The sequence below is a fragment of the Carcharodon carcharias genome, assembly GCF_017639515.1.
Source record: "Carcharodon carcharias isolate sCarCar2 chromosome 38 unlocalized genomic scaffold, sCarCar2.pri SUPER_38_unloc_3, whole genome shotgun sequence".
Taxonomy (NCBI): domain Eukaryota; kingdom Metazoa; phylum Chordata; class Chondrichthyes; order Lamniformes; family Lamnidae; genus Carcharodon; species Carcharodon carcharias.
Genome location: NW_024470797.1, coordinates 164213 through 185000, shown reverse-complemented (window position 1 = coordinate 185000; position 20788 = coordinate 164213). Strand labels below are relative to the sequence as shown.

General features: G+C 63.8%; 1 protein-coding gene across 2 annotated transcripts in view; it reads right to left on the bottom strand.

Annotated features, from left to right (window-relative positions):
- spns1 (spinster homolog 1 (Drosophila)) overlaps nucleotides 1-20168 on the bottom strand; it is a 45333-nt gene extending 25165 nt beyond the window's left edge. The window contains exons 1-7 of one of the 2 annotated variants that reach the window (XM_041182188.1): nucleotides 20012-20167; nucleotides 17389-17454; nucleotides 15193-15329; nucleotides 11018-11169; nucleotides 10363-10429; nucleotides 3660-3802; nucleotides 2641-2793 (exon numbers count right to left, since the gene is read on the bottom strand). In XM_041182188.1, coding sequence (XP_041038122.1) covers nucleotides 2641-2793; nucleotides 3660-3802; nucleotides 10363-10429; nucleotides 11018-11169; nucleotides 15193-15329; nucleotides 17389-17454; nucleotides 20012-20033 — 740 coding nt within the window. In that variant the 5' untranslated portion in view covers nucleotides 20034-20167. Of the gene's footprint in view, nucleotides 1-2640; nucleotides 2794-3659; nucleotides 3803-10362; nucleotides 10430-11017; nucleotides 11170-15192; nucleotides 15330-17388; nucleotides 17455-20011 lie in introns of both variants that reach the window. The other variant, XM_041182190.1, reaches the window with a different exon arrangement.
- Nucleotides 20169-20788: the final 620 nt, after the last annotated feature.

The window sequence follows — 20788 nt, the reverse complement described above, 5'->3', positions numbered from 1 at the left end:
CCCTCAGCACTGACCCTCCGACAGTGCGGCTCTCCCTCAGCACTGACCCTCCGACAGTGCGGCTCTCCCTCAGCACTGACCCTCCGACAGTGCGGCTCTCCCTCAGCACTGACCCTCCGACAGTGCGGCTCTCCCTCAGCACTGACCCTCCGACAGTGCGGCTCTCCCTCAGCACTGACCCTCCGACAGTGCGGCTCTCCCTCAGCACTGACCCTCCGACAGTGCGGCTCTCCCTCAGCACTGACCCTCCGACAGTGCGGCTCTCCCTCAGCACTGACCCTCCGACAGTGCGGCTCTCCCTCAGCACTGACCCTCCGACAGTGCGGCTCTCCCTCAGCACTGACCCTCCGACAGTGCGGCTCTCCCTCAGCACTGACCCTCCGACAGTGCGGCTCTCCCTCAGCACTGACCCTCCGACAGTGCGGCTCTCCCTCAGCACTGACCCTCCGACAGTGCGGCTCTCCCTCAGCACTGACCCTCCGACAGTGCGGCTCTCCCTCAGCACTGACCCTCCGACAGTGCGGCTCTCCCTCAGCACTGACCCTCCGACAGTGCGGCTCTCCCTCAGCACTGACCCTCCGACAGTGCGGCTCTCCCTCAGCACTGACCCTCCGACAGTGCGGCTCTCCCTCAGCACTGACCCTCCGACAGTGCGGCTCTCCCTCAGCACTGACCCTCCGACAGTGCGGCACTCCCTCAGCACTGACCCTCCGACAGTGCAGCTCTCCCTCAGTACTGACCCTCCGACAGTGCGGCGCTCCCTCAGTACTGTCAATCAGGCAATAACAGCTGGGGTGAATGCTTCCAGTCAGAATCTAGACACACAATGGGAAGCCTAGGCCCAGCAACAGGGTAATGCTAAATCAGGAACAGGTACACTCGGCAGAGTCTGAAATCAGCGACACGAGTACTCGGAACTGGAGGGCACAAATAATTATCAAAGGAGCCACATAGGAACAGGCCATTCAGCCCCTCTCGAGCCTGTTACACAGGAACAGGAGGAGGCCATTCAGCCCCTCTCGAGCCTGTTACACAGGAACAGGTGGAGGCCATTCAGCCCCTCTCGAGCCTGTTACACAGGAACAGGAGGCCATTCAGCCCATTTTCAAGCCTGTTACACAGGAACAGGAGGAGGCCATTCAGCCCCTCTCGAGCTTGTTCCACAGGAACAGGAGGAGGCCATTCAGCCTCTCTCGAGCCCGTTACAGGAACAGGAGGAGGCCATTCAGCCCCTCTCGAGCCTGTTACACAGGAACAGGTGGAGGCCATTCAGCCCCTCTCGAGCCTGTTACACAGGAACAGGAGGCCATTCAGCCCATCTTCAAGCCTGTTACACAGGAACAGGAGGAGGCCATTCAGCCCCTCTCGAGCTTGTTCCACAGGAACAGGAGGAGGCCATTCAGCCTCTCTCGAGCCCGTTACAGGAACAGGAGGAGGCCATTCAGCCCCTCTCGATACTGTTGCACACAAACAGGAGTCTAACACCCTGTGCAGGTGGAAACGCTTCCTGATTCCACCTCCGATAGGTGGGGACTCTAACTTTCAGACTCTGCTCCCTAGAATGAGACATCCCCAGCCACGAGAAATAATCTCTCTCTCCCTTTCCACCCGATATCTCGTAAACTTTAACAGCTCCAGGCCATAAACTCTCCCCTCTATCTTCACCCCTTCTCAAATAAAAATATTTATCTGCTTTTTTTTTTACATTTTAGTTCACTGATTCATGGTTTTATCCTTTTTTGTTTTACAAATCATTTTACCCCACCCACCTCCTCCACCTCCCACCGCAAAAAGGGCCAGTCTGTCTCTTGCTCTGTGCTGTCTCAGAGGGCTGACCCTTGCTCTGCTATTAGTACGTTCTGCTTTCTTAACCTTTACGCCTCTATCAGCACCTCCTTTAGTCTTTAACACCGACATGGACACACCCCTTGGCTTTATGTCCGTGACAACATCGCCAATTTCTCCTGAAACGACCCCAACGATCACCGACCTTCGACCCAGCTTCACCTGCTCCCTCCATCACCACCGCCCCCACCCCCACCCAATACACAACCCACCCCCGCTCCTTAAAACCAGCAACACAATCCCATCACATTTTGGCTTCTCCTTGGCTCAGAGGGGGAGTTGTAGGGGAGGGGGTTGAGGGTGGTGGGGGGGGGGGAAAAGGTGCGCACAACTCCCTCTCCCCCCGGCAACACCCCAGGTTTGTGGTTCAATCTCTCCGTTAGCTTTAACCCTCCAGAGAGGCCCCCATGGGTGACTCTGCTGGTGGCCCACAGCTTGCCCCCTGGTAACCGCATGCCGGGGGGTGGAAGAGATGATTTTGCTGTTGGGGGGGGGGGGTCTGAATCGTGGCGATCAGACAGGAAATGCCCGAAAGGGCACCGGAACCAGGTTGACGCTCGAAACGGAGTTGGGTGTGGGGTGGGGCCGAGGGGTTGAAATGTTTGGATCGGTGTTGGGATGGGGGGGAAGAAGAGGGAGGGGTTCCCGATGCTGGGATTGTGAACGCTCGGCCTGAAGGTGGGTGCGGCGCCGGGTGGGTAGATGGGAGAGGCGGGGCGGCCTGAAAGCAGGGCGGGGGGCGGACAGACTGCGGGCACGCGGCACACATCACGAGGGGAAGGGCGCGCGCGCTACCTGTCCAGGGAGTTGCAAGTCGACTTGGTGCACGGACGCATGGTGCCCTGCACCACCTGGGCTCGGAAGAGATAGGCGGGTGCCCACAGAGCAAGGGTCCCCGTGACGAATGCCACCGATGTGAAGCCCAGAGAGGAGAGCAGGAAGCTGTAACTGTCGGAGAAAGAGAGAGAGAGAGACAGAGAGAGAGAGAGGCGGCAGTGAGTAAACAGCCTCGCACACCAGTTCCACTCAACAGACAGAGAGAACACAAAGTAAATGACCAGCGATCAGGCCTGTCAGTGCGTTAGATACACTGTCCTTTCCCCCTCTGGGACCGTGTGTCACAGTGCGTTAGATACACTGTCCTTTCCCCCTCTGGGACCAGGTGTCACAGTGCGTTAGATACACTGTCCTTTCCCCCTCTGGGACCAGGTGTTACAGTGCGTTAGATACACTGTCCTTTCCCCCTCTGGGACCAGGTGTTACAGTGCGTTAGATACACTGTCCTTTCCCCCTCTGGGACCAGGTGTCACAGTGCGTTAGATAGACTGTCCTTTCCCCCTCTGGGACCAGGTGTTACAGTGCGTTAGATACACTGTCCTTTCCCACTCTGGGACCAGGTGTTACAGTGCGTTAGATACACTGTCCTTTCCCCCTCTGGGACAGGGTGTCACAGTGCGTTAGATACACTGTCCATTCCCCCTCTGGGACTGGGTGTCACAGTGCGTTAGATACGATGTCCTTTCCCCCTCTGGGAGCGGGTGTCACAGTGCGTTAGATACACTGTCCTTTCCCCCTCTGGGACCGGGTGTCACAGTGCGTTAGATACACTGTCCTTTCCCCCTCTGGGACCGGGTGTCACGGTGCGTTAGATACACTGTCCTTTCCCCCTCTGGGACCGGGTGTCACAGTGCGTTAGATACACTGTCCTTTCCCTCTCTGGGACCGGGTGTCACAGTGCGTTAGATACACTGTCCTTTCCCCCTCTGGGACCGGGCGTAACAGTGCGTTAGATGTCGAGCGAAGCTCACACTTACTTTGTGGAGAGTTCCTTCACATCGGTGAGCCACGAGGTGTGAACAAGTGCCCGTTCTGACCTACGCTCCAATGCCCCCCTTGGAGGCTCCGGGACCACGAACACAAGCAAGAGAACAGCCACTAACCCCAGACCTGGAGTCACCTAAAGGGGCAGGAAGGAGAAAAATAAACAGCTGAGCATCAAAGAAGCAATAATGCAGTGAGGGAGAGCCGCACTGTCGGAGGGTCAGTGCTGAGGGAGAGCCGCGCTGTCGGAGGGTCAGTGCTGAGGGAGAGCCGCGCTGTCGGAGGGTCAGTGCTGAGGGAGAGCCGCGCTGTCGGAGGGTCAGTGCTGAGGGAGAGCCGCGCTGTCGGAGGGTCAGTGCTGAGGGAGAGCCGCGCTGTCGGAGGGTCAGTGCTGAGGGAGAGCCGCGCTGTCGGAGGGTCAGTGCTGAGGGAGAGCCGCGCTGTCGGAGGGTCAGTGCTGAGGGAGAGCCGCGCTGTCGGAGGGTCAGTGCTGAGGGAGAGCCGCGCTGTCGGAGGGTCAGAGCTGAGGGAGAGCCGCGCTGTCGGAGGGTCAGTGCTGAGGGAGAGCCGCGCTGTCGGAGGGTCAGTGCTGAGGGAGAGCCGCGCTGTCGGAGGGTCAGTGCTGAGGGAGAGCCGCGCGGTCGGAGGGTCAGTGCTGAGGGACAGCCGCGCTGTCGGAGGGTCAGTGCTGAGGGAGAGCCGCGCTGTCGGAGGGTCAGTGCTGAGGGAGAGCCGCGCTGTCGGAGGGTCAGTGCTGAGGGAGAGCCGCGCTGTCGGAGGGTCAGTGCTGAGGGAGAGCCGCGCTGTCGGAGGGTCAGTGCTGAGGGAGAGCCGCGCTGTCGGAGGGTCAGTGCTGAGGGAGAGCCGCGCTGTCGGAGGGTCAGTGCTGAGGGAGAGCCGCGCTGTCGGAGGGTCAGTGCTGAGGGAGAGCCGCGCTGTCGGAGGGTCAGTGCTGAGGGAGAGCCGCGCTGTCGGAGGGTCAGTGCTGAGGGAGAGCCGCGCTGTCGGAGGGTCAGTGCTGAGGGAGAGCCGCGCTGTCGGAGGGTCAGTGCTGAGGGAGAGCCGCGCTGTCGGAGGGTCAGTGCTGAGGGAGAGCCGCGCTGTCGGAGGGTCAGTGCTGAGGGAGAGCCGCGCTGTCGGAGGGTCAGTGCTGAGGGAGAGCCGCGCTGTCGGAGGGTCAGTGCTGAGGGAGAGCCGCGCTGTCGGAGGGTCAGTGCTGAGGGAGAGCCGCGCTGTCGGAGGGTCAGTGCTGAGGGAGAGCCGCGCTGTCGGAGGGTCAGTGCTGAGGGAGAGCCGCGCTGTCGGAGGGTCAGTGCTGAGGGAGAGCCGCGCTGTCGGAGGGTCAGTGCTGAGGGAGAGCCGCGCTGTCGGAGGGTCAGTGCTGAGGGAGAGCCGCGCTGTCGGAGGGTCAGTGCTGAGGGAGAGCCGCGCTGTCGGAGGGTCAGTGCTGAGGGAGAGCCGCGCTGTCGGAGGGTCAGTGCTGAGGGAGAGCCGCGCTGTCGGAGGGTCAGTGCTGAGGGAGAGCCGCGCTGTCGGAGGGTCAGTGCTGAGGGAGAGCCGCGCTGTCGGAGGGTCAGTGCTGAGGGAGAGCCGCGCTGTCGGAGGGTCAGTGCTGAGGGAGAGCCGCGCTGTCGGAGGGTCAGTGCTGAGGGAGAGCCGCGCTGTCGGAGGGTCAGTGCTGAGGGAGAGCCGCGCTGTCGGAGGGTCAGTGCTGAGGGAGAGCCGCGCTGTCGGAGGGTCAGTGCTGAGGGAGAGCCGCGCTGTCGGAGGGTCAGTGCTGAGGGAGAGCCGCGCTGTCGGAGGGTCAGTGCTGAGGGAGAGCCGCGCTGTCGGAGGGTCAGTGCTGAGGGAGAGCCGCGCTGTCGGAGGGTCAGTGCTGAGGGAGAGCCGCGCTGTCGGAGGGTCAGTGCTGAGGGAGAGCCGCGCTGTCGGAGGGTCAGTGCTGAGGGAGAGCCGCGCTGTCGGAGGGTCAGTGCTGAGGGAGAGCCGCGCTGTCGGAGGGTCAGTGCTGAGGGAGAGCCGCGCTGTCGGAGGGTCAGTGCTGAGGGAGAGCCGCGCTGTCGGAGGGTCAGTGCTGAGGGAGAGCCGCGCTGTCGGAGGGTCAGTGCTGAGGGAGAGCCGCGCTGTCGGAGGGTCAGTGCTGAGGGAGAGCCGCGCTGTCGGAGGGTCAGTGCTGAGGGAGAGCCGCGCTGTCGGAGGGTCAGTGCTGAGGGAGAGCCGCGCTGTCGGAGGGTCAGTGCTGAGGGAGAGCCGCGCTGTCGGAGGGTCAGTGCTGAGGGAGAGCCGCGCTGTCGGAGGGTCAGTGCTGAGGGAGAGCCGCGCTGTCGGAGGGTCAGTGCTGAGGGAGAGCCGCGCTGTCGGAGGGTCAGTGCTGAGGGAGAGCCGCGCTGTCGGAGGGTCAGTGCTGAGGGAGAGCCGCGCTGTCGGAGGGTCAGTGCTGAGGGAGAGCCGCGCTGTCGGAGGGTCAGTGCTGAGGGAGAGCCGCGCTGTCGGAGGGTCAGGGCTGAGGGAGAGCCGCGCTGTCGGAGGGTCAGGGCTGAGGGAGAGCCGCACTGTCGGAGGGTCAGTGCTGAGGGAGAGAAGCACTGTCGGAGGGTCAGTGCTGAGGGAGAGAAGCACTGTCGGAGGGTCAGTGCTGAGGGAGAGCCGCACTGTCGGAGGGTCAGTGCTGAGGGAGAGCCGCACTGTCGGAGGGTCAGTGCTGAGGGAGAGCCGCACTGTCGGAGGGTCAGTGCTGAGGGAGAGCCGCACTGTCGGAGGGTCAGTGCTGAGGGAGAGCCGCACTGTCGGAGGGTCAGTGCTGAGGGAGAGCCGCACTGTCGGAGGGTCAGTGCTGAGGGAGAGCCGCACTGTCGGAGGGTCAGTGCTGAGGGAGAGCCGCACTGTCGGAGGGTCAGTGCTGAGGGAGAGCCGCACTGTCGGAGGGTCAGTGCTGAGGGAGAGCCGCACTGTCGGAGGGTCAGTGCTGAGGGAGAGCCGCACTGTCGGAGGGTCAGTGCTGAGGGAGAGCCGCACTGTCGGAGGGTCAGTGCTGAGGGAGAGCCGCACTGTCGGAGGGTCAGTGCTGAGGGAGAGCCGCACTGTCGGAGGGTCAGTGCTGAGGGAGAGCCGCACTGTCGGAGGGTCAGTGCTGAGGGAGAGCCGCACTGTCGGAGGGTCAGTGCTGAGGGAGAGCCGCACTGTCGGAGGGTCAGTGCTGAGGGAGAGCCGCACTGTCGGAGGGTCAGTGCTGAGGGAGAGCCGCACTGTCGGAGGGTCAGTGCTGAGGGAGAGCCGCACTGTCGGAGGGTCAGTGCTGAGGGAGAGCCGCACTGTCGGAGGGTCAGTGCTGAGGGAGAGCCGCACTGTCGGAGGGTCAGTGCTGAGGGAGAGCCGCACTGTCGGAGGGTCAGTGCTGAGGGAGAGCCGCACTGTCGGAGGGTCAGTGCTGAGGGAGAGCCGCACTGTCGGAGGGTCAGTGCTGAGGGAGAGCCGCACTGTCGGAGGGTCAGTGCTGAGGGAGAGCCGCACTGTCGGAGGGTCAGTGCTGAGGGAGAGCCGCACTGTCGGAGGGTCAGTGCTGAGGGAGAGCCGCACTGTCGGAGGGTCAGTGCTGAGGGAGAGCCGCACTGTCGGAGGGTCAGTGCTGAGGGAGAGCCGCACTGTCGGAGGGTCAGTGCTGAGGGAGAGCCGCACTGTCGGAGGGTCAGTGCTGAGGGAGAGCCGCACTGTCGGAGGGTCAGTGCTGAGGGAGAGCCGCACTGTCGGAGGGTCAGTGCTGAGGGAGAGCCGCACTGTCGGAGGGTCAGTGCTGAGGGAGAGCCGCACTGTCGGAGGGTCAGTGCTGAGGGAGAGCCGCACTGTCGGAGGGTCAGTGCTGAGGGAGAGCCGCACTGTCGGAGGGTCAGTGCTGAGGGAGAGCCGCACTGTCGGAGGGTCAGTGCTGAGGGAGAGCCGCACTGTCGGAGGGTCAGTGCTGAGGGAGAGCCGCACTGTCGGAGGGTCAGTGCTGAGGGAGAGCCGCACTGTCGGAGGGTCAGTGCTGAGGGAGAGCCGCACTGTCGGAGGGTCAGTGCTGAGGGAGAGCCGCACTGTCGGAGGGTCAGTGCTGAGGGAGAGCCGCACTGTCGGAGGGTCAGTGCTGAGGGAGAGACGCACTGTCGGAGGGTCAGTGCTGAGGGAGAGCCGCACTGTCGGAGGGTCAGTGCTGAGGGAGAGCCGCACTGTCGGAGGGTCAGTGCTGAGGGAGAGCCGCACTGTCGGAGGGTCAGTGCTGAGGGAGAGCCGCACTGTCGGAGGGTCAGTGCTGAGGGAGAGCCGCACAGTCGGAGGGTCAGTGCTGAGGGAGAGCTGCACTGTCGGAGGGTCAGTGCTGAGGGAGAGCCGCACTGTCGGAGGGTCAGTGCTGAGGGAGAGCCGCACTGTCGGAGGGTCAGTGCTGAGGGAGAGCCGCACTGTCGCAGGGTCAGTGCTGAGGGAGAGCCGCACTGTCGCAGGGTCAGTGCTGAGGGAGAGCCGCACTGTCGCAGGGTCAGTGCTGAGGGAGAGCCGCACTGTCGCAGGGTCAGTGCTGAGGGAGAGCCGCACTGTCGCAGGGTCAGTGCTGAGGGAGAGCCGCACTGTCGCAGGGTCAGTGCTGAGGGAGAGCCGCACTGTCGCAGGGTCAGTGCTGAGGGAGAGCCGCACTGTCGCAGGGTCAGTGCTGAGGGAGAGCCGCACTGTCGCAGGGTCAGTGCTGAGGGAGAGCCGCACTGTCGCAGGGTCAGTGCTGAGGGAGAGCCGCACTGTCGCAGGGTCAGTGCTGAGGGAGAGCCGCACTGTCGCAGGGTCAGTGCTGAGGGAGAGCCGCACTGTCGCAGGGTCAGTGCTGAGGGAGAGCCGCACTGTCGCAGGGTCAGTGCTGAGGGAGAGCCGCACTGTCGCAGGGTCAGTGCTGAGGGAGAGCCGCACTGTCGCAGGGTCAGTGCTGAGGGAGAGCCGCACTGTCGCAGGGTCAGTGCTGAGGGAGAGCCGCACTGTCGCAGGGTCAGTGCTGAGGGAGAGCCGCACTGTCGCAGGGTCAGTGCTGAGGGAGAGCCGCGCTGTCGGAGGGTCAGTGCTGAGGGAGAGCCGCGCTGTCGGAGGGTCAGTGCTGAGGGAGAGCCGCGCTGTCGGAGGGTCAGTGCTGAGGGAGAGCCGCGCTGTCGGAGGGTCAGTGCTGAGGGAGAGCCGCGCTGTCGGAGGGTCAGTGCTGAGGGAGAGCCGCGCTGTCGGAGGGTCAGTGCTGAGGGAGAGCCGCGCTGTCGGAGGGTCAGTGCTGAGGGAGAGCCGCGCTGTCGGAGGGTCAGTGCTGAGGGAGAGCCGCGCTGTCGGAGGGTCAGTGCTGAGGGAGAGCCGCGCTGTCGGAGGGTCAGTGCTGAGGGAGAGCCGCGCTGTCGGAGGGTCAGTGCTGAGGGAGAGCCGCGCTGTCGGAGGGTCAGTGCTGAGGGAGAGCCGCACTGTCGGAGGGTCAGTGCTGAGGGAGTGCCGCACTGTCGGAGGGTCAGTGCTGAGGGAGAGCCGCACTGTCGGAGGGTCAGTGCTGAGGGAGAGCCGCACTGTCGGAGGGTCAGTGCTGAGGGAGAGCCGCACTGTCGGAGGGTCAGTGCTGAGGGAGAGCCGCGCTGTCGGAGGGTCAGTGCTGAGGGAGAGCCGCGCTGTCGGAGGGTCAGTGCTGAGGGTGAGCCGCGCTGTCGGAGGGTCAGTGCTGAGGGAGAGCCGCGCTGTCGGGGGGTCAGTGCTGAGGGAGAGCCGCGCTGTCGGAGGGTCAGTGCTGAGGGAGAGCCGCACTGTCCGAGGGTCAGTGCTGAGGGAGAGCCGCACTGTCCGAGGGTCAGTGCTGAGGGAGAGCCGCACTGTCCGAGGGTCAGTGCTGAGGGAGAGCCGCACTGTCGGAGGGTCAGTGCTGAGGGAGAGCCGCACTGTCGGAGGGTCAGTGCTGAGGGAGAGCCGCACTGTCGGAGGGTCAGTGCTGAGGGAGAGCCGCACTGTCGGAGGGTCAGTGCTGAGGGAGAGCCGCACTGTCGGAGGGTCAGTATTGAGGGAGAGCCGCACTGTCGGAGGGTCAGAACTGAGGGAGAGCCGCACTGTCGGAGGGTCAGAACTGAGGGAGAGCCGCGCTGTCGGAGGGTCAGTACTGAGGGAGAGCCGCGCTGTCGGAGGGTCAGTACTGAGGGAGAGCCGCACTGTCGGAGGGTCAGTACTGAGGGAGAGCAGCACTGTTGGAGGGTCAGTGCTGAGTGAGAGCCGCACTGTCGGAGGGTCAGTACTGAGGGAGAGCCGCACTGTCAGAGGGTCAGTACTGAGGGAGAGCCGCACTGTCGGAGGGTCACCTTCGAATTCTGATGATAGATTTCAGCAGCAATGGATAGATAAACAGAAGAGAGGGGCTGTTTCACCCCCATTGCTGGGGAATCGAGAATACGGGGATAGGGGAGGGAGCACAGCCTCAGGATTAGGGGTCGGCCATGTTGGACTGAGATGAGGGGGAATCTCTTCAATCGGAAAGTGGGGAATCTTTGGAATTCTCTATCCAGAGGGCTGTGTTAACTCAGTCGTAGAGTATATTCCAGACTGGGATGGAGGAGTATTTGGTCCCACAGTGAGCTGAGAGGTTTGTGGAGCGTGAGGGAGAGCGGAATCGAGGCCGGAAATCAGTCAAGGGCAGACAATAACCCGTCCAGCGCGTGTCAAACTCACCCGCAGAGCCCAATGCCAGTCATCAGTGAAGTCCGTCACCTTCGATCCCACGATGTATCCCAAACCGCTGGGCAGAGGTGGGAGGGGAGGAGGAAGCAAATGAGAAGGTTAAAGAATGACAGGCTGAGCCCATCAAGTACTGCAACCTCCACCGATGGCAGGTCAATGAGCGCACAGTTCCCAGCAGCCCCACAATATTCACAGCTCCTCCACACCGTCCATATCAAACACGCCCAGGACAGGTACAGCACGGGGTTAGATACAGAGTAAAGCTCCCTCTACACTGTCCCCATCAAACACTCCCAGGACAGGTACAGCACGGGGTTAGATACAGAGTAAATCTCCCTCTACACTGCCCCCATCAAACACTCCCAGGACAGGTACAGCACGGGGTTAGACACAGAGTAAATCTCCCTCTTCACTTTCCCCATCAAACACTCCCAGGACAGGTACAGAACGGGGTTAGATACAGAGTAAAGCTCCCTCTACACTGACCCCATGGGACAGGTCGAGACACAATTCACTTGTCGAGTGCAGTCTGAGTGCGCGCGAGAGTCCTGGGTATTCTTGGAGACCCTGCAGTCCCTGCTGTCGAGCTCGCCAGTGGCTCTCGAGACCCCCGCCCCTCGCGCTGGCGCCAGCCAAGCCCACCTACCTGCCGACCGGGATGGCAAAGTAGAAGATGGACAGCATGCGGCTCCTGAAGTCGCCTACGAAGAGGTCAGCGATGACAGTGGGGGCGATGGTGGAGTAACTGGCTTCGCCGATGCCCACCAGCGCCCGGGTAAAGAGCAGAGCCCAAAAACACTGAGAGGTGGGGGAGAGAGGGGCAGAGAGAGAGGGAGGGGGGCAGGGAGAGAGAGAGAGAGAGAGAGAGAGAGAGAGAGAGAGAGAGAGAGAGGGAGTGAGTGCATCCTTTAGATAGACAACAGACTGAGAAAGACAGACTGCATCACATCTCCGGGGGAGGATGGGGTGGGAGGTGGGGGTGGGGGTGGGGAATGACGTGACCTGTTGGGTGAGGGGCACAGTGGGGGCAGAGAGCCGTCTCCGGGAGTGGGGGAGGGGTGGACAGAGTCTAGGATCCAGGGAAAGGAAGGAGAGGGGATAGAGAGGGGAGTGGGGTTAGGGTGCGGTGGGTGGGGATTGGAGATGGGGGACGGTGGGGATGGGGGACGGTGGGGATGGGGGACGGTGGGGATGGGGGACGGTGGGGATGGGGGACGGTGGGGATGGGGGACGGTGGGGATGGGGGACGGTGGGGATGGGGGACGGTGGGGATGGGGGACGGTGGGGATGGGGGACGGGGGGGATGGGGGACGGTGGGGATGGGGGACGGGGGACGGGGGGGATGGGGGACGGTGGGGATGGGGGACGGTGGGGATGGGGGACGGTGGGGATGGGGGACGGGGGGGCATTGGGGACGGGGGGGCATTTGGGACGGGGGGACGGTGGGGATGGGGGACGGTGGGGATGGGGGATGGGGGACGGGGGGGGATGGGGGACGGTGGGGGATGGGGGATGGGGGACGGTGGGGATGGGGGACGGTGGGGATGGGGGACGGGGGGGATGGGGGACGGGGGGGATGGGGGACGGTGGGGATGGGGGACGGTGGGGATGGGGGACGGTGGGGATGGGGGACGGTGGGGATGGGGGATGGGGGTTGGGGATGGGGATGGGGGTTGGGGATGGGGATTGGGGTTGGGGATGGGGATTGGGGTTGGGGATGGGGATTGGGGTTGGGGATGGGGGTTGGGGATGGGGATTGGGGTTGGGGTTGGGGTTGGGGATGGGGGTTGGGGATGGGGATGGGGATGGAGATTGGGATTGGGGATGGGGGTTGGGGATGGAGATTGGGGTTGGGGATGGGGATTGGGGATGGGGGGATTGGGGATGGGGATGGGGGTTGGGGATGGGGATGGGGATTGGGGTTGGGGATGGGGATGGGGATGGGGATGGGGGATTGGGGTTGGGGATGGGGATTGGGGTTGGGGATGGGGATGGGGGTTGGGGATGGGGGTTGGGGATGGGGATGGGGATGGGGGATTGGGGTTGGGGATGGGGGTTGGGGATGGGGATTGGGGTTGGGGATGGGGATTGGGGTTGGGGATGGGGGTTGGGGTTGGGGATTGGGGATGGGGATGGGGGTTGGGGATTGGGGTTGGGGTTGGGGTTGGGGATTGGGGTTGGGGATTGGGGTTGGGGATTTGGGATGGGGATGGGGATTGGGGATGGGGATGGGGATGGGGATGGGGATTGGGGATGGGGATGGGGGTTGGGGATGGGGATGGAGATTGGGGATGGAGATTGGGGTTGGGGATGGGGATTGGGGATGGGGATTGGGGTTGGGGATTGGGGTTGGGGATTGGGGTTGGGGATTTGGGATGGGGATGGGGATTGGGGATGGGGGTTGGGGTTGGGGATGGGGGTTGGGGTTGGGGATGGGGATGGGGGGATTGGGGATGGGGGTTGGGGATGGGGGTTGGGGATGGGGGTTGGGGTTGGGGATGGGGATGGGGGGATTGGGGATGGGGGTTGGGGATGGGGGTTGGGGATGGGGGTTGGGGATTGGGGTTGGGGATGGGGATTGGGGTTGGGGATTGGGGTTGGGGATTGGGGTTGGGGATGGGGGTTGGGGATGGGGATGGGGATTGGGGATGGGGATTGGGGTTGGGGGATGGGGATTGGGGTTGGGGATGGGGTTGGGGATGGGATTGGGGTTGGGGTTGGGGATTGGGGATGGGGGGATTGGGGATGGGGGTTGGGGATGGGGGTTGGGGATGGGGGTTGGGGATGGGGGTTGGGGATGGGGGTTGGGGATGGGGGTTGGGATGGGGGTTGGGGATGGGGGTTGGGGATGGGGGTTGGGGATGGGGGTTGGGGATGGGGGTTGGGGATGGGGGTTGGGGATGGGGGTTGGGGATGGGGGTTGGGGATGGGGGTTGGGGATGGGGGTTGGGGATGGGGGTTGGGGATGGGGGATGGGGATGGGGGTTGGGGATGGGGGTTGGGGATGGGGTTGGGGATGGGGGGTTGGGGATGGGGGTTGGGGATGGGGGTTGGGGATGGGATTGGGGTTGGGGGATGGGATTGGGGTTGGGGATGGGGATTGGGGTTGGGGATGGGGATTGGGTTGGGGTTGGGGATTGGGGATGGGGGGATTGGGGATGGGGATTGGGGATGGGGGTTGGGGATGGGGGTTGGGGATGGGGGTTGGGGATGGGGGTGGGGATGGGGTTGGGGATGGGGGTTGGGGGTTGGGGATGGGGGTTGGGGATGGGGGTTGGGGATGGGGGTTGGGGATGGGGTTGGGGATGGGGGTTGGGGATGGGGGTTGGGGATGGGGGTTGGGGATGGGGGTTGGGGATGGGGGTTGGGGATGGGGATTGGGGTTGGGGATTGGGGTTGGGGATTGGGGTTGGGGATGGGGATTGGGGATGGGGATTGGGGATGGGGGGATTGGGGATGGGGGATTGGGGATGGGGGTTGGGGATGGGGGTTGGGGATGGGGGTTGGGGATGGGGGTTGGGTATGGGGGTTGGGGATGGGGGTTGGGGATGGGGATTGGGGTTGGGGGATTGGGGATGGGGATGGGGATTGGGGATGGGGATTGGGATGGGGGGATTGGGGATGGGGATTGGGATTTGGGGATGGGGGTTGGGGATGGGGATTGGGGTTGGGGGATGGGGATGGGGGTTGGGGATGGGGGTTGGGGATGGGGATGGGGGTTGGGGATGGGGATGGGGGATGGGGATTGGGGTTGGGGATGGGGATTGGGGTTGGGGTTTGGGGATGGGGATTGGGGATGGGGATTGGGGATTGGGGATTGGGGTTGGGGATGGGGATTGGGGATGGGGATTGGGGTTGGGGATGGGGATGGGGGTTGGGGATGGGGATGGGGTTGGGGATGGGGATGGGGTTGGGGATGGGGATTGGGGTTGGGGATGGGGATTGGGGATGGGGATGGGGATTGGGATGGGATGGGGATTGGGATGGAGATTGGGGTTGGGGATGGGGATTGGGGATGGGGATGGGGTTGGGGATGGGGGTTGGGGATGGGGGTTGGGGTTGGGGATGGGGATTGGGGTTGGGGATGGGGGTTGGGGATGGGGATGGGGATTGGGGATGGGCATGGGGGGATTGGGGATGGGGATTGGGGTTGGGGATGGGGATTGGGGTTGGGGATGGGGATTGGGATTGGGGATGGGGATTGGGGTTGGGGATGGGGGTTGGGGATGGGGGATGGGGGTTGGGGATGGGGGTTGGGGATGGGGGTTGGGGATGGGGGTTGGGGATGGGGGTTGGGGATTGGGGTTGGGGATTGGGGTTGGGGATTGGGGTTGGGGATTGGGGTTGGGGATGGGGATTGGGGTTGGGGATGGGGATTGGGGTTGGGGATGGGGGGATTGGGGATGGGGGGATTGGGGATGGGGATTGGGGTTGGGGATGGGGATTGGGGTTGGGGATGGGGATTGGGGTTGGGGATGGGGATTGGGGATGGGGATGGGGGTTGGGGATGGGGGTTGGGGATGGGGGTTGGGGATGGGGGTTGGGGATGGGGGTTGGGGATGGGGATGGGGATGGGGATGGGGATGGGGATGGGGATGGGGGTTGGGGATGGGGGTTGGGGATGGGGGTTGGGGATGGGGGTTGGGGATGGGGGTTGGGGATGGGGGTTGGGGATGGGGGTTGGGATTGGGGTTGGGGGATGGGGATTGGGGTTGGGGATGGGGATTGGGGTTGGGGATGGGGGGGATTGGGGATGGGGGGGATTGGGGTTGGGGATGGGTGGGGATCAGGGGTCTCCGAGCAGTGGGGAGGGGGTCTTACCTGCTGTGGGACAAAGGAACTGAGGAGGGTGATGGCCGACCAGAAGAAAATTCCACTGCTCATGATCCACTTCCTGTTGTAACGGTCACCCAGGTATCCGAATACAGGAGCCAGCACCATGTAGGAGCAGATAAAGACTGGAAAACAGGGGGAGAGAGAGCTGACTGAGGACCCTCCGACAGTGCGGCTCTCCCTCAGCACTGACCCTCCGACAGTGCGGCTCTCCCTCAGCACTGACCCTCCGACAGTGCGGCTCTCCCTCAGCACTGACCCTCCGACAGTGCGGCTCTCCCTCAGCACTGACCCTCCGACAGTGCGGCTCTCCCTCAGCACTGACCCTCCGACAGTGCGGCTCTCCCTCAGCACTGACCCTCCGACAGTGCGGCTCTCCCTCAGCACTGACCCTCCGACAGTGCGGCTCTCCCTCAGCACTGACCCTCCGACAGTGCGGCTCTCCCTCAGCACTGACCCTCCGACAGTGCGGCTCTCCCTCAGCACTGACCCTCCGACAGTGCGGCTCTCCCTCAGCACTGACCCTCCGACAGTGCGGCTCTCCCTCAGCACTGACCCTCCGACAGTGCGGCTCTCCCTCAGCACTGACCCTCCGACAGTGCGGCTCTCCCTCAGTACTGACCCTCCGACAGTGCGGCTCTCCCTCAGTACTGACCCTCCGACAGTGCTGTGCACCCTCAGTACTGACCCTCCGACAGTGCGGCGCTCCCTCAGTACTGACCCTCCGACAGTGCGGCGCTCCCTCAGTACTGACCCTCCGACAGTGCGGCGCTCCCTCAGTACTGACCCTCCGACAGTGCGGCGCTCCCTCAGTACTGACCCTCCGACAGTGCGGCGCTCCCTCATTACTGACCCTCCAACAGTGCGGCACTCCCTCAGCACTGACCCTCCGACAGTGCAGCTCTCCCTCAGTACTGACCCTCCGACAGTGCGGCTCTCCCTCAGCGCTGGACCCTCCCACAGTTTAGATTTTAGCACACCAGGGACTGAGCTGTAACCTCAGGTGAAAGGGAAGCCTGCAGTGCAGAGATTGGCGAGCGTAAGGGACTGTCAACACAGGGAACGTGATATAAATTCGAAGGCTTTCACAGAGCAATGCCTGGTTGACGCCTGGGATTAATTGCATAACTGCTGGCAAGCAGCCAGGGCAGCTGAACTGGCTGCTCCTCGCTGGGTTCATCCCTATTACTCTGTCAGCGAAGCCAAGGCTATCACCCTCCAAGAGGGAGCAGACGCAGGCTGGTATCAAGCCAGGGAGTCACAAGGAGAGTCACGTGAGAACAGGCTGAGCAAACAATCAGACAAACACACAGGATACGGCCTCCACCACTGAACTGAACCAGGAGCCAGTCAGCCCCACAGGAGGAGGCCATTCTGCCCTTCTTCACTGTGCCGGCTCTCTGGAACTACCGAGCCCCACGTTAGATTCCAGTTACAGACAGGAATCTAATCGAGGGGTTCGGTGTGGTTTATATATAGAGTAACAGTTACCCAGGAGTGAGTTACAGACAGGAATCTAATCGAGGGGTTCGGTGTGGTTTATATATAGAGTAACAGTTACCCAGGAGTGAGTTACAGACTGGAATCTAATCGAGGGGTTCGGGGTGGTTTACATATAGAGTAACAGATACGCGGGAGTGAGTTACAGACTGGAATCTAATCGAGGGGTTCGGGGTGGTTTATATATAGAATAACAGATACCCGGGAGTGAGTTACAGACTGGAATCTAATCGAGTGTTCGGGGTGGTTTATATATAGAATAACATATACCTGGGAGTGAGTTACAGACAGGAATCTAATCGAGTGTTCGGGGTGGTTTATATATAGAATAACAGATACCCGGGAGTGAGTTACAGACTGGAATCTAATCGAGGGGTTCAGGGTGGTTTACATATAGAATAACAGGTACCCGGGAGTGAGTTACAGACTGGAATCTAATCAAGGGGTTCGGGGTGGTTTATATTTGGATAACAGATACCCGGGTGTGAGTTAGAGACTGGAATCTAATCGAGGGGTTCGGGGTGGTTTATATTTGGATAACAGATACCCGGGTGTGAGTTAGAGACTGGAATCTAATCGAGGGGTTCGGGTGGTTTATATATAGAATAACAGGTACCCGGGAGTGAGTTACAGACTGGAATCTAATCGAGGGGTTCGGGGTTCCACATTCACACAGTGACATACCTGTCTGCAGTAATCCTGAGCTGCTGTCTCCTATCTGGAAGTACTCCTCGATGTCAGGTAGGACACCTGGGTGAGGAGATAAGAGCATGTTAAAGAGAGTCAGCACCCTTACCCCAACAGAAGGGCCCTGCTGCGTTGACAGGAAGAACCAGCCTCCAACGGCCAGGCTCACACAGAGCAGCCCCTCTCCCCGCCCTCAACCCGGTAGCTAACGGCACATCCCACATCACCCGCCCTGCAGCGCGCCGTCCAGGTGTCCCGCGAGTGCCGGTGAAAGTCCCAACACCAGCTCCTCCTCACTGGCTGCTCTGTCCCACCAACTCCTCCTGCCTCCTGTTCCCCAGGGCCCACCCACCCCTCCCTCCCTTCTCCTGTCCCACCAGCTCTCTCTTCTAACCCTTGACCAACTACCCCCCCCCCACAACTTTCTACCCCACCCCCAACCTACCCCTCCTCCCCAGCCCAGCTCAACGGCTCTCCCCCGCCAGTCACTCCCGCTCAGACTTTTACCCCCAGCCCAGCTTGATCCCCTCCCTCCCTTGGCCAAAGTGCTGCACTGACCCTCATGTGCACCGCCCCCAACCACCCCCCCCACCCCTCCACTGCGCCATCCCTCCCCCCTCCTCCACGGACCACCCAGCTAACCCGCTGACCCCCTCATTTCCCACCCCACCAACCCCCAGTGACCCCGAATCTCTGCCCCTGCTCCAGTGACCACCCCAACCGCCCCCGCCCACCCCCCAACCCCCCCGCCACCGCCAACACCCTCTCTCACCCTGGCTGACCCCTGCCCACTTCCCCCTGCCCACCCCTCCCCTCTGCCTCCCCCATCCCCCGCCGATCCCCCCTCCCCACCTCCCCCTTGCCCACTCCATTCCCCCCCCTCCAGGAAACCAATCCCCCTGCCCCATACCCCTCCCCCTGACTGCACTCCCTGATACCCCCTCTCTCCCTATCTCCCCCCTCCCCCTGACCGCACTCCCTGATACCCCCTCTCTCCCTATCTCCCCCCTCCCCCTGACCGCACTCCCTGATACCCCCTCTCTCCCTATCTCCCCCCTCCCCCTGACCGCACTCCCTGATACCCCCTCTCTCCCTATCTCCCCCCTCCCCCTGACCGCACTCCCTGATACCCCCTCTCTCCCTATCTCCCCCCTCCCCCTGACCGCACTCCCTGATACCCCCTCTCTCCCTATCTCCCCCCTCCCCCTGACCGCACTCCCTGATACCCCCTCTCTCCCTATCTCCCCCCTCCCCCTGACCGCACTCCCTGATACCCCCTCTCTCCCTATCCCCCCCCTCAACAAACCCCTTCCACTGCTCCACACCCCCTCCCCCTCCGCCCGCCGCTCTAGCGCCTCCCTCCACCCCTCTACCCTGTCCCTCCACCACCTCCCTCCCCCTCACTCCCCCTCCTTCCCACCCTCCCCTCCCTCAACACCCCTCCTTTCCCTCCCCTCACTCCCCCTCCTCACCCCCCTCCCCTCCCTCACACCCCCTCCTCCCCACCCTCAACACCCCCTCCTCACCCCCCTCCCCTCCCTCACACCCCCTCCTCCCCACCCTCAACACCCCCTCCTCACCCCCCTCCCCTCCCTCACACCCCCTCCTTCCCACCCTCAACACCCCCTCCTCCCCACCCTCAACACCCCCTCCTCACCCCCCTCCCCTCCCTCACACCCCCTCCTCCCCACCCTCAACACCCCCTCCTCACCCCCCTCCCCTCCCTCACACCCCCTCCTTCCCACCCTCAACACCCCCTCCTCACCCCCCTCCCCTCCCTCACACCCCCTCCTTCCCACCCTCAACACCCCCTCCTCACCCCCCTCCCCTCCCTCACACCCCCTCCTTCCCACCCTCAACACCCCCTCCTCACCCCCTCCCCTCCCTCACACCCCTCCTTCCCACCCTCAACACCCCCTCCTCCCCACCCTCCCCTCCCTCAACACCCCCTCCTCCCCACCCTCCCCTCCCTCAACACCCCCTCCTCCCCACCCTCCCCTCCCTCAACACCCCCTCCTCCCCACCCTCCCCTCCCTCAACACCCCCTCCTCCCCACCCTCCCCTCCCTCAACACCCCCTCCTCCCCACCCTCCCCTCCCTCAACACCCCCTCCTCCCCACCCTCCCCTCCCTCAACACCCCCTCCTCCCCACCCTCCCCTCCCTCAACACCCCCTCCTCCCCACCCTCCCCTCCCTCAACACCCCCTCCTCCCCACCCTCCCCTCCCTCAACACCCCCTCCTCCCCACCCTCCCCTCCCTCAACACCCCCTCCTCCCCACCCTCCCCTCCCTCAACACCCCCTCCTCCCCACCCTCCCCTCCCTCAACACCCCCTCCTCCCCACCCTCCCCTCCCTCAACACCCCCTCCTCCCCACCCTCAACACCCCCTCCTCCCCACCCTCCCCTCCCTCAACACCCCCTCCTCCCCACCCTCCCCTCCCTCAACACCCCCTCCTCCCCACCCTCCCCTCCCTCAACACCCCCTCCTCCCCACCCTCAACACCCCCTCCTCCCCACCCTCCCCTCCCTCAACACCCCCTCCTCCCCACCCTCCCCTCCCTCAACACCCCCTCCTCCCCACCCTCCCCTCCCTCAACACCCCCCCCCCCCGGGGCGGACCTGCCACTGTGAAGCGGTCCATGTAGTTGAGCAGGTTGATGTAGGAGAGAACACAGACGGTCAGCACGGAGCGGGGCCCGGAGCGGGGCCCGGAGCCGGAGCCGGGCCCGGGGGAGGGGGGAGGCCCGTCCCCGTCCCCGTCCCCGTCCCCGTCCTCCTGCCCCTCCTCCCCCTCCTCCTCCTCCTCGTCCAACAACTCTTCATCCGCCTGGCGCCAGGGCCGTCCCTCCTCCGCCAGCAGCCGGGAGCCGGCGGGAGCCCCGCTGGAGCCCATCAGAATCCCACACAGACAGAGAGACCCGGAACCGGCCACAGCCTCGCTCAAACCCACACCGCCGCCATTTTAACCCGGCAACTCCGGGCAACCGCGCCCCCGAGCGGCCGGAGGACCGAGCGGTCGGAGCGGGAACCACAGCGACACCGCCCGGCCGGAGGACCCAGCGGTCGGAGCGGGAACCACAGCGACACCGCCCGGCCGGAGGACCCAGCGGTCGGAGCGGGAAGAACAGCGACACCGCCCGGCCGGAGGACCGAGAGGACATTGCGGGAACCACAGCGACACCGCAGGGCCGGAGGACCGAGCGGACGGAGCGGGAACTACAGCGACACCGCCCGACGGAGGACCGAGCGTACGGAGCGGGAACCACAGCGACACCGCCCGGCCGGAGGACCGAGCGGTCGGAGCGGGAAAAACAGCGACACCGCCCGGCCGGAGGACCGAGCGGTCGGAGCGGGAAAAACAGCGACACCGCCCGGCCGGAGGACCGAGAGGACATT